This window comes from Fringilla coelebs (genome assembly GCF_963513975.1).
Source record: "Fringilla coelebs genome assembly, chromosome: 5".
NCBI classification, from domain to species: Eukaryota; Metazoa; Chordata; class Aves; order Passeriformes; family Fringillidae; genus Fringilla; species Fringilla coelebs.
Genome location: NC_140033.1, coordinates 47,828,400 through 47,841,375, shown reverse-complemented (window position 1 = coordinate 47,841,375; position 12,976 = coordinate 47,828,400). Strand labels below are relative to the sequence as shown.

At 38.7% G+C, this 12,976-nt stretch overlaps 1 protein-coding gene across 1 annotated transcript in view; it reads left to right on the top strand.

Moving 5' to 3' along the window:
* GUCY2C (guanylate cyclase 2C) overlaps positions 1-12,656 on the top strand; it is a gene marked incomplete at both ends in the record, with an annotated part of 43,514 nt that extends 30,858 nt beyond the window's left edge. The window contains 9 exons of the mRNA XM_084206926.1: positions 3,518-3,606; positions 4,331-4,422; positions 5,809-5,967; positions 7,318-7,510; positions 7,893-8,067; positions 9,004-9,102; positions 9,889-9,983; positions 10,601-10,677; positions 12,482-12,656. Of these exons, the coding sequence (XP_084063052.1) occupies positions 3,518-3,606; positions 4,331-4,422; positions 5,809-5,967; positions 7,318-7,510; positions 7,893-8,067; positions 9,004-9,102; positions 9,889-9,983; positions 10,601-10,677; positions 12,482-12,656 (1,154 nt within the window). The remainder of the gene's footprint in view (positions 1-3,517; positions 3,607-4,330; positions 4,423-5,808; positions 5,968-7,317; positions 7,511-7,892; positions 8,068-9,003; positions 9,103-9,888; positions 9,984-10,600; positions 10,678-12,481) is intronic.
* Between the last annotated feature and the right edge of the window lie 320 nt (positions 12,657-12,976).

Here is a 12,976-nt window from a genome sequence, read left to right as displayed (position 1 = left end):
AAAGTAAAACTTATAGGTTGAGATAAGAACAGTTAAATAATTAAAAATAAAGTAAAATACAATATTAATGATAAATTATAGTACTAATGATAATAAAAAGGGAAAAACAAGGAATGAACAATGAAATTGCTCAGTACCTGCTATCTGATACCAGACTCCCTTTCCTGAACACAGATAATCCTCCCTTCCAGGTAACTTCCCCTAGTTTATATGCCAGGCATGACATTCTTTGGTGTGGAATATCCCTTTGGTTAGTCTGGGTCACCTGTCCTAGCTATGCAGTCTCCTAGTTTCTTTAGTGTACCCCCTGACTGGCAGGGGACCTGAAACAAGTTTAAAAAAAAGTCCTTGATTTAGGATAGATACAGCGTAGCAAAATGCTAAAACATCAGTGTGTTACCATTCTTATTCCAAAATCAAAACACATGTAACAGTTTCTGAGAAGAAATTAACTAGCCTAGCTAAAACCGGGACACTATCTACCCCTATCCAGCCCAGTCAATCCCAATTCCCAGAATCCTGGCATTGTTATGTACTAAAACTGACAGAGAAACGTGTGGGTTTGGGATTTTCCTAGTGACTAACAACAGTTACTAACAACAAATTTAGACATAGCCTTTACCTCTGAGTCATTCTGTTAGATCCGCCTCACATTTGTTAAAACATCTAGAGCAGCAGCTTGACAGCCTAATAGCCCTTTTACTGAGTCACATTTGAGAATAATTTCTGGGGCATGTTCATCATCCTACATTATCATAAATCTGTGTTCATATTTGGGCAAACACAGTTTTTGACATCACCAACTCTAAAATATAAATGTAGATCTACTGGAGATTAGAAATGGCTGTTCTCCTTAAATCAAACTGTTCAAGATTCCATGCTTAATAAAAGGTAGAGAAAATAAAGCCTTTCTATTCCTATTTCTTGGGAAGAGGCAGGCACAATCCTTATGAATGCAAGAATTTTACAAATATCACCAACATGGAGAAAGTGCAATGCCCTGCCTTGCTCATTTTGACTTGTAAAGCAAATCCATAGCAAGCTACATTCTTTAATGGCTTGTTGAGCATTTGCAATCTTTCTGTGTTGTGTTAATGGTACTAAGTTAGCCTCAGACATAGTGTTTCTTTGCTTTTCTGAGATGTGGGGGCATCCTCACTGCTCTGTCTTTGACCCTGGCTGTCACAGCCAGAACCTGGTTCCTTGTTTTATCTTTGACCTGTTGCTGTATTCTTTTTGGAAAGACTGTCCATTTCAAACAGCAAGAGGGCAATCCATGAACTTAAAGATTTTGTAGCACCTAAGCTAGGTACCTAAAAGCACCTAAGTGATGTTGCTGGAGATGGTTACATATTAACATGTGAGGTAAGACAACAATAAATTTACTAGGTGTGAAATCTGTTTGCTAAGTCTGGGTCCACTGTAAATTAAAAAATTATCTGCTTTGTAAATTTCAGATGAAATTTTACATTTTCCATTCACCAAGGAGATTGTTTTCTCCACAAAACCATTTTTCCATAAAAGCATTATTAGATGTCTAATATACACATTGCTGGTCTAATGGCTTCTGGTGTTATTCTTGACTTTTGTTTATGCAAGTTGAGTAAAATGTGTTCATCAGTTCATCAAATTTCATGTAACAGTAGTTTTATTACAAATTCCTGAAGAGGCTCCTCATTTAAATGCCTGATTCATTCATTAGCCAAGATGAGCAAGACAGTGAACCACACTTATTCAAACACTTCTGCATTTTGCTTGTGACATCATCTAACTTTGGAAGACAGTAGCTTAAACTTAGGGTGACCATTAATTTACAAATGTCCAAGATAAAAAGATGGGGGAAAAGTACCAAATTAGAATCAGTGGTAGTGGACAGAGGAATGTCCCTGTTGTATGTTAGATTCATTTGGTTTTTAAGTCACGAGAGAACCTCTTTCAGTGGCTAGGCTATGAGAAGTTAGTCTTTGCAAATTAGAAGACATAATATTGATATTTTAGGATAACTGATATAACTGCTTCTCCAGGCTTAAATGACAGCAGCAAATACTGTGTTCAGACTTAAAAAGACTTATTTAAAAAACCCCATACCTGAGCTCCATCCACCAACTTAGCAAAATTAAACTCTACTTTCAGTTACTCTGTGAGCCAATTTTCTCAACGTGAAAATATGTATCAATCAACTGAATGTACAATAATATTGCTGCTAATGAGAGAGAAGAAGTCCCATGACAGGTATACAGAACTGGATTTCTAATGTGTACAAGTAGGTCAGAGTCCTCTTCACTGGCATCTTTGCAAGAAGCTGTTCCCCATCTGGTTACTCCACTCTTCTGCAGAAACACCTCATTCACTGCTCAAGACTGTGAAATCTTGCCACGTACCAATGCTCAATTCAGGCTGCCTTCTTGTTCCACTACTTTCTGTCACTGACTAATTGCAGTATTGCTAATAGGTGCTGTTACTCTCTCAAGTGTGTGTCCAAGCATGGAAAGCCAGCACATTCCTCCTGCATACATGAGCCCCCCATAGACTTCCTTGTGTCTTAGCCCACAGAAGACTTCTCAGCAGTTTCTCCACTCTACAGCATTTGGGAGACTCAAGTTTCCTGCTCCTTCTCTAGTCTGTAATTTTTCTACCAAAAAGTTGGAAGCTGCTGTATCATTTTGGGGTGATCATGCACATCAGCATATTTAGGCATCTATAGCTGCCCTAGACCAGACTCATGTCATTATATGCTTCCTTCAGTAAAATTGTATCCAAAATATAATCAGACATTATTAATATAAATAATCTGTTCTGATTCACAAATGCCTTTCAATTTCCCTTTACTCCAGAGGTAAAAAATTACTTCTCTTTTTTTAAACACCTCCCTTTCCCTGGAATTTTTGAAGTGCGCAGGAAAAAGACAAAGGAAGATGTTTTTGCTTTAGCTCTCTCTTACTGTGCTAAAATTGAGTTGTGCAAATGCAGCCTAATTTTGATGTGTTCAGAGTCCAAATAACTTTCATAGAATGGGTTTAATGACTAGGAGTACAAATGAGTTAACAAATGCAATGCTTTTAACCCATTTATATTAATAGCTTAGTTTAAAGGAAGTTAAGCATCTGCAGGATGATTTTAACTGCTCTAATGAGCAGCGTATGTCTCCACACTTTTGATCAAGTTGCAATGGGCTTTTCACATTGTTTTTTACTATAATTATACTTCATGCTGAGAGGCACACGAATAATGCCCAACATTCATTTGGGAAGATGCCATAACCATGGTGTCTACTGTGACCAGTAAATACTCATGTACATTTCTATTTGTTTTGCTTTCAGGGACCTTCCAGCCAACCTTTTTTGGTCTTGTGCCATATATTTAGAAAAGCTCCAAAGTTGAAATTCACATCAAAATGAGGGAACTGTGGTCAAGAGTTCTGTTTGTACAGTACCTTGTAACATCATAGACTGCTACAGACAATGAATGTCCTTCTTATGCTTTTTTGTTTAAAACTTTGATCTTTTTTGTGTACTAGAGAAACTTTACAGAGTGGAGAATGGCAAAGGAGCAAAGCCTTTCCGACCAGACCTGACCTTGGAAACAGTGGGAGAAAAACAGGTGGAAGTAAGCTAATAATTAATGAAGCCATTTTCTGGGTGAAGAGTGGAAGTCCTGGCCAAACTAAAGCCTATGATCATGGGAAGGTGAAAGCTATGCATTTTATGCCAAATGCCCTAACTTGTGGGAAGAAATTGCATTCTATAGTTGTTAGCAGCAATGTGGAATATGAGTCATGGAATTTATTTTACTGGAAAGCAATAGACATTTATGGTGCCACTCTTCTGACCTATTTTAAGTATCCTTGAGATGGGATGAATTACACCTCAGGTATATCTCTCTTCACTGGTATAGCCCCTATGGCTTCTTGCATGGGTAAAAGTGTCTGTATTGTAGATATTCACATATTCAGCAATTGGCCCCATTCTTTTTGGCTGAATCACCAGTTTCAGAAAAATCCCAAACATGGGATATTGGAAATTACCACAGCCTTTACCACCATGTCAGTAACTGTGTCTGACACTAGTCTGCAAGACTGGATCCATTTACTTGCCTTTCATTTGTATATTGCAAATTCAATTTAAGATCATGTAACACATGATCAGTCATCACAGAGTTGAGATGCTTGCAATGAGTGTTCTAAACATAGGTTCAAGACAGTTAGTCACACAATTAATATGTTGCTAGTCAAGAGTAACCAGAAATTCCCTAATGAACTAGTGCTGTTTAGCACTACTCTCTGTCAATATCCATTACTCAGGTAGACTTTTCCTTAAATTTTTCTTTGAAGGTATATACACTAGTGAAGAGCTGCTGGGAGGAAGATCCAGAGAAAAGGCCTGACTTTAAGAAAATTGAGAATACTCTGGCTAAAATATTCAGGTGAGTAGCAGGGACTTTTTGTAAGATGCTCCAAACTCCTCCTCTTTTAGAAAGCTCATATTTTTAAGTGTGTAAATTGATATGATTATGATTCAGTCAGTGGAAAACCTTAGTGTCTTCACTTAGGTCCTCTTTTATTCTTTGGCAGAAAAGTAGGGGAGCATGTGCATATGTTATGTATACATACACCTGTGTACAATTTCCCACCTGAGTGAGGGTGAGATGATCACCATACTTCAGATTGGTACATTATGAAAGGAGGAAGCTGGATAATTAGGGATTTTTACCAATCAAATAATTCCCTCCCTGTCTCTAGTCGAGAGTTGGATAGTGACTCATGTCATTTAAGTTTTGGTAAATGAATGCACATAGATGTTTGAATGTTGATTTGAAAGTTTGGATGGTCCCAAATTAAGCTGACTAGAAATGTTGAGTTGTGACTCACAAGTATAAATTACAGGGCTTTGGTGGTACAAAGTTGTGGGAAAATAATAAGGGTCATAGCTGGATAAACCCTGTGGGGTTACACAGGCCTTTCACCTGGACAATGCTGCATTGTTCCTGCAGAATTTGGTCTGAATTAATTATTCCAATGACCAAACCGTGAGCTTTTAATCACTTCTCCTGGGACATTGCTCCCCAGTTTTTAAGGCTCTCCCAATCAACAAACCCCAACAGGACCATTTTACATTTTGCATGGGCAGGACAGCTGTACTATGCATAACAATGTATCAGCTGAATGAGCTTTCTGCTGCTGAATATAAAGGCCTCCTGGTTCAGCTCCTAAGCCTCCAACCTACAAAAGCAAAGAGGTTGCCTCTTGTCACTTGCGATATGGGTGGGTCTAAGATGATGAATCCCTGATACAAAATTTGTTTGAAGTAAGAGTGATTTTGAAGTCTTGTTGGATACAATACTAATCTGACTCTTCCAGTCAGCCTGGTTCCAATTACTTTCAGACTGCTTTGGTAAGTGCAGGCTGCCCAGACAAACAGAGGTTTGAGTAGCTCATGTTACCACACTTCTGCTTCCAGGGGTTAGTAGGCTTGAGTCTGGAAGATTTTGTGAGTAAAATTAGCCCTGGGGCTGTTCATTGTTCCACTGTATTCTTTGGTCTTCTAAACAGACAGCCCCAAATTGTCTCAATTCTTCTGCTGAAGTCCCCATCTAAACATTATGGGCAATTTCCTACCTACTATTTTTAGCTTCCTCTCAGAATCTGAGCTTCTCAGTTACGTTTTATAAATGAATGTTCCTGGGTTACCTAAGGTAATCTGGAATAGACAATATTAGCAGGGTTAGGTGATCGAAGGGAGCTTTGAGAATTGCCGGCTCCGACTGACAAGTGCTTTCTTCTTGACTTCTGTGTAATTCTGTTATTTGCAGTAATTTCCATGGCCAGACCAATGAAAGCTACATGGACACCCTGATCCGGCGTCTACAGCTGTACTCCCGGAACTTGGAACACCTGGTGGAGGAGAGGACAGAGCTGTACAAAGCAGAGAGAGACAGAGCAGACAGGCTTAATTTCATGTTACTTCCAAGGTAACTGGCCAGGAGGATTTTTGCTGGCATTTTATTTGCACACACCCGATTATTGCAGAGTAGGGGACAGGATTAATGTTCATGTTCTATTTTCTTCCCATCTAATCTAATCCTGTGAGAAAAGAAAGAAGAAATAGCTGTCCCTGAGCTCTCCACCCCATGGTAGAGTTTCATGCCAAGATTGTATTGGGACCCATTATCTTGCTCAACATTTCTTCATGCACAGGATCCCCCTTTCCAGCACAAGCCTCTTTTTCACTGCCTTCTAGGGAACACAGATCTATAGTGATCCCACATCACAGAGCTCTGTTCTGCTCCAGCACATTGCTGGTTAGGAGTGTCTTCAGCTGAAGCATGGAGTCCGGCTTCAGGCTGGGGTTTAGCAATGCAAGAGAGGGGCTGAGGTTGGCTGGGCTATACTGGGTTAGGTGGATTCTTTGGAGTATGCTATAGGATAAGTATTACTGATATTTTGGTATTGCACACATTTGGAATAGTAAAACTATCCTGGTATGTCATTACTAGTTTAAAGGGTATTTTAGTAGTTAAGTTATTGATTTTATGACTCATCAGCAAAAAAGAAAAAAAAGGAAAAAAATGTGTGTTGAATACAGTTTTGGGGGAAATCAGGAATGATCTGGCTGTATAGATAGTGCAACAAGGAATTCATGTGTCCTTCCACTCTTTGTTGTTCCTACCAGTCTGTTACCATTTAATTGTAGATGGAACATAGCAGTGTGCAAAACCTATAATTTTCTGGGTCTCTTTCAGTTCTTCTCTTCTAGTATCACCACTAGGAACAGATATTTCCCTGGATTTAGAATTGCAAGAAAAGGAAGATCCCTCTTGAATAGACATTGACTATCATAGTATCGAATTCTTCTTCCATAAATTACCAGACTAAGATACCTCATCTGAAATCAGGATGTAATTATTATGATGAAATTACTTCTGCGCTGGGAAAACAGAAAAATATGTCTGTTCTTACTTATTGTATGGGTAGAATGTAGGTCTACATATCAGGAAGTTGAGAATTTCACTTTTAAATTTGACTCAATATCCCTGTTTCTGACCTTAACCAAGAAGCTTAGTTGCCTGTGTCTCAGTTTCCTCATGGCTATTCACACACTTGGATTTTGAAAGTCTGTGCATTAATTATTATTAGTAAGTGCTTTGAGGTCCCTGGGTGAAAGGCATTATGGGCATCTAAAATGTGATTACAATGGCAGTTTTCAGCAAACTATTTAATGTTTCCTACACCGAAAGCAATACTGCAATTGGGTTGCATGAAAAAATGCCTTTAATAGTAAACCCTAGAAACCTGTGTTCCTACCTTCTCTATTTCCACAGGCCAGTAGTAAAGTCTTTGAAGGAGACTGGCCTGGTAGAGCCAGAGCTGTTTGAAGAAGTCACTATCTACTTCAGTGATATTGTTGGCTTCACCACGCTCTGCAAATACAGCACCCCTATGGAGGTGGTAGATATGCTCAACGATATCTACAAGAACTTTGACCACATTCTTGACCATCATGATGTTTACAAGGTGATTAGCTCTGTACTTCTGCTCATTTACAACCAAATTGCATGATGCGGTGGATTTGGGAATCTGCCTTCTAAGCAAAACAAAAGAGAGAAAAACAGGTCATATTTAAATGATTACTTCATTTAAATATGCTTTCAGTGGGCCTACTTATACCAAATTTCCTACAGCAGCTGGTCAGACATTCATTAATTGGAGTGCTGGCTATAGTTATAAGCACTCATATATCCAAATGATGTCAGCTACCTTAAACTAAAAAAATCCTGTTCTCAGGGGAAGACATGTTTAGTCATGAACAAGAGGATCTGATAAAATCTTTCAGCTTTTAACTAAAGATGTACTTTTCTATGTCTGGAAATAGTGAGTTCTGATTTTATTCCCACAGGTGGAGACCATTGGTGATGCTTACATGGTGGTGAGTGGTTTACCGAAGAGGAATGGCAACCGGCACGCAGTGGACATCTCCATGATGGCTCTGGACATCCTCAGCTTCATGGGATCTTTTGAACTGAGACATCTGCCAGGGCTGCCTGTTTGGATTCGCATTGGAATTCACTCTGGTACACAGTAATGCTAGATCAACAGTGGCAATGTTGTTGCCTGGTTTTGCACAGAATTAACACACATACAAGATCTGGTAATACACCGTACACAACAGCACTCCTCATGAAGAATCAGGTTGAAAAAAATGTTCATAGAGGGAGAGTAACAGAAGTAAAGAAGTCACTGTTTTGCTCCTGCTGCAGTGAAATTGCCCATAGCCCTTAACTGACAGCCTAAGTCAGTAGCTAGCATGAGCAACAGCACTGTTCCTGGTGTGATTAAGCCAGTTGTATCAAATAAGCCTTCACGGATTTTTTCACTCTGACAGAAGCTGAGATCAGTCATGGCCAGCTATGCTTATCTAGGCAAAAAATGCAAGCCTGTATTTTGTGCTTTTAGAGGCAAAACTTTCTTTGAGTCTGTGTGGGACTTAATGTTTTAATTTATCTATAAAAATACTTTTTGTCAAAGGGGAACTCCAGATAGCACAACAACTTTGGGAAGTTCCTCAACCACTTCAACACCAACTGCCAGGGGAGGAACACATCAGAGAAAGTGACTGAGGCACTGGGAAGCCTCTTGAGGCACTACTATTCACCCTTGCATAATCAAGCTTATTGTATTTTTCTCTTGCTTCCAAATGTGACAGTTAATAAATATACTTCTTCTTTTCTGCACAGAAATTCCGCTTAAATACAATTAATACCGTGCAGCTGTGTCCTTTTTATTATATTATTGGATTATGCAAGAGTAACAGAGCTAGGCTTGGTTTATTGTGGGAGACCACAAGATGCTGTGGGAAATGAGGTAGAAAGTATTGCCATTGGTGAGGAATGCAGAGTTCCCCCAGGCACTGCACTGCTTTGCAGCACTGCTTTACAGCAATGAGACACCTGCCAAATCAATCAAGTCTCTTGATTCACCCTTTTTACCTCTCTGCATCCCATTTGCAGGTCCATGTGCGGCTGGTGTGGTTGGAATAAAAATGCCTCGTTACTGTTTGTTTGGAGATACAGTAAACACAGCTTCGAGGATGGAATCCACAGGCTTGCGTAAGGATTTAATTTTAGCTCTCAGTGTAACAGGACCAAAGGCTATTGGTTAGTTTGTGACTGGAGTGTCTGTTTTCAGCTGGGATCAATATATTACCAGCTGGCAGAAGTTTTAAAGATAAAGAAGCCGTTTTTGTTTTGATTACCAATTATTTAATTCTCCAAAGTGACAGTGGGCACTTCACTGGGCAATGAAGAGTTGTTCCCTGTTCATGCTTCAGTGCTGGTAAAAGAGGGAGTTTGTAGGCTGGTTCACTGCCTGAGTTCCTCTGGAAGATATGTGTGTTCCAGACACTTATGTGTCTGGAATTTAATTTTAGTCTATGAACCATATTTTTTAGTTTGACCTAGAATTGTATTACAGCTTTGTTGTGTAAATATATTGACTCTGTATTTTAAGTTGAAGCAATTATGTCACCAACTTCACCATTAGGGAACTGTGGCAAGAGCCAGTTTTTCCTCCTTCTGCCTAGTGTCTTCACATGAGCATTCTCCATATAGGTCACTCACAATTACTCTTTTCCCTTTTGACATCTAACTACTACAGATACCATTGTCACCTGTATTTCAGATCAAGGGCTGTACCAGCTATTCCTGCCTGGATATGCTCTGTAGTGCAGTCAGAGTTTTCATGCAGCAGTGTAATTGCTTCTCATTTAATTTAGCTCTCAGAATTTATGATGATAACAATTGAAAGAGCTTCTGTTATAGCACCAGTTTTCACATATGCTTAATGTATGTGAGATGCTTCCAGGCTGAGCTTTCATTGTCTCTTTATTTTTTTAGCTTTAAGGATTCATGTAAACGGTTCCACAATTAACATCCTGAAAAGAACAGACTGCCGATTCCAGTACGAAGAGAGAGGAGAAACATATTTGAAGGTAACCTTTACCATGTGCAACCATGAACACAGAGAAGAGATATTGTAAAAAGCATTGTATAGCTGAGAGTACCCCAGAACTTAATTAACCGCTGGGGAACAAGGATTACTGATCAAAATAGGTATCACAGTCTCTAGTGGTTGAAGACACTTCTATAAAAACAATGCAGGCAATGAAGAGCTCCCTAACTGATACATTAAAGCAACATAAAGATGTGGAGAATAAATTAAATATACCATGCGGAACAGAAGATTGTAGAGTGAAGTCATCTGCTGAAAGGGAAGCTGAATCTAGTGTTAATTTGTTAATGCTCCAATATCTACCAATCCATTTGTTTAAATCTATTCTACTTGTCTGTCCTTGGGAGTTGATGGCAGGCAGCACAGCTCACATCTCCCACGACTTGCATCTCAGTTCATGGAACAAGGAAGTGAGTGTGCAGCCGCATCTGCCCCATTCTCCTTCTTCTCACATCTAATTTGTAATCCTTTGCTGTCAGCATCAGTTACAGAAAATAAGCAAAGGCAAACATGTCAATGTGCAAAAGAGTATTATTTAAGTAAATTAACTACAGGAAATTGCATTCTAATCCCAAAATTGTGCTTTCTCTTCTTTAGGGCAGAGGAACAGAAATTACCTACTGGTTGACGGGTACTGAGGACAAGAAATACAATCTCCCAACACCTCCTTCTGTGTAAGATGGTTTTTTTTATGTGAAAAGGGAGGAGAAGTTCCCATTCTTTGCACTTTAGCCTTTATTGTTCCTTTATTGGCACTTGTGGATCTTTTATATAATTGAATCTGCCTTCAGTTGTTAGAGGCTTGATAGTGTATATAAACATGTAAATTACATGTGACTGTGTGCGTGCTGAAGGTTGTCTATATAAATGTTTAGCAGGTTCTTTGCTTTGGAAAGAGTGTAAGACTTACAGGACAAGTTGCTGATGTGATAAAAGCAAGAGATGGACAGGAAAATGAAAAACATTAATATTCCACAAGTTTAGTCCTAGTGGCACCTCTGTGTCACACTACAGGAAGAGGATAACCACAATTGAGTGTACAGCTCTGTTGTGCCTGTGAACTCTTGTGGAGGAATTTGTAAGAGGAATTAAACTTGCAGGATTTCAAGCACTTTTCTGCTACAAGAGGTGGACAAAGTTACTGTAGTACTGCACAGGAATAAAGAATAAAGCCTTTAAAAATTAAACAAGAGCTTACATTCTAACATTTAGAGAAATTGTCAGTAAAAAAAAATGAGGTTTATGTTCTGGAGATAAGCCATCATTTTGCATTAGAATTGAACAGAATATAGCAATAGTGGAAGTGATGTTTTTGAGCAACTGTGCAAAATTGAAGTCAGGAAAACTTGTTGCATTTTTTTAGTGTGTATTTTGCATATAAGTACCTCTTTATTTCCTGCAAACTCACTAAATGTGGAAGTTCCTCACTTTCTGCTCTAAACACCTGTGTAGAGTTGCTCTTCACTAAGTGGTAATTTGTTGCCATCTGCTTTGAAATGACAGTGTTTCATTACAAATTGAAGCAATGATATTGCAGATTGGTGTTTGCCAGATACATGAGGATCCCTTGTCCTGAAATGCATAAGTAAACGTTACAGCTTGCTTCTGCTATAAATTTTGAGTCTTACAGTGTGTCCTTTGCACAAATAAAATTCTCCGTCCATTTATTCCCTAAGAGAAAAGAGAAGATTAAGTGGAATATGAGTGTTTTCTCAGGGCATTTGCAAAACAGAAATAATCAAATTTTTTATCTGCTACAGAATCTCATGAGCTTTGTTATTTTTTTAAATGGAAAGTACAAGAGTTTGGGCTGAGCAGGAAATACTGTCAAGGCTGCCTCATGATACATCTCTTTTGTAAACTCAGAACTTCTTTTTAAAAATTAATATGATCTGTTGAGACTATCAGAATTATTGAACTGGCAATCTTCTGAAATTCAACAATTGAAAGTACCTCTTGAGCTGGATTACAGTGATGCTTTTGTTTTCACTCCTTCATATATGATTGCCCCTTAAAAATTGTCATATGTGGGGTACTCCAGCAAAAGCTAAATACACCGAAGAAGTTTCTGAAACTATTACTGAAGACCACCTGAAGTTGAATAGTTAAAAGTCCTGGTGCCATAAAGTAATGATATTGACAGCTGGTGTCAAAGAACAACAAACTATTTTGATTAGGATTGAATCTGTCTTTCTTTTTGTGCAAGTGACTGTGACATTTTAAGGTCAATAATGACACATCTATAGACCTCTTGTGCAAAGACAGTGATCCATATTATCTGGAAAACTCACATGAAAATCCTTCTTCTGTTCCTAAATGCAGAACCTGAATTTTGTCCAGGCCCAACTTTTTATCAGCAGTGTGTGAATGTTATTAAGATAAACGTGGGAATAGAAATGTTTAAAAATCTCTGGGGACCTGAGGATCACCAAAAACATGTGAATCGCTGAATTTTTTTCCCCATCCTGTTGATTTTAGGGAGAATCAGCAGCGGTTACACGATGACTTAGCAGAGATGATAACCAATAGTCTTCAGAAAAGGGAAAATGAAGGATCCAAGGCACAGGAGCTTTCGCGGGTAGGTAGCCGCCGATCAGGTACCCTGGAATACCTGCAACTGGTCAGCACAGAGAATTTTACCACTTATATTTAAAACTGAATGTCTAGCATGACTCAAAAAGCTGCAGCAACTCTCTGGACAACTTCATGTGGAGGCTTGTAGACAGAATTAGAGGAAAAAGAACACACCTTTTCAAGCTTCCTTTTTACCACCCAGCGTGCTATCAGTAAATCAAACCTCTCTTCACTGTAACACTGAAATTGTTGGATGACTTTGTTAGGACACAAGCAGCATAATTTGAGGAAAATGAAAATGTTTGCACTTGAGTCTGGAAAATAGTGGGGGTTTTTGTTTTAGTTAGGGTTTTTTTTAACTGTGGTAGCCTGTTCAATATCCATTTCTGAAAATATTCA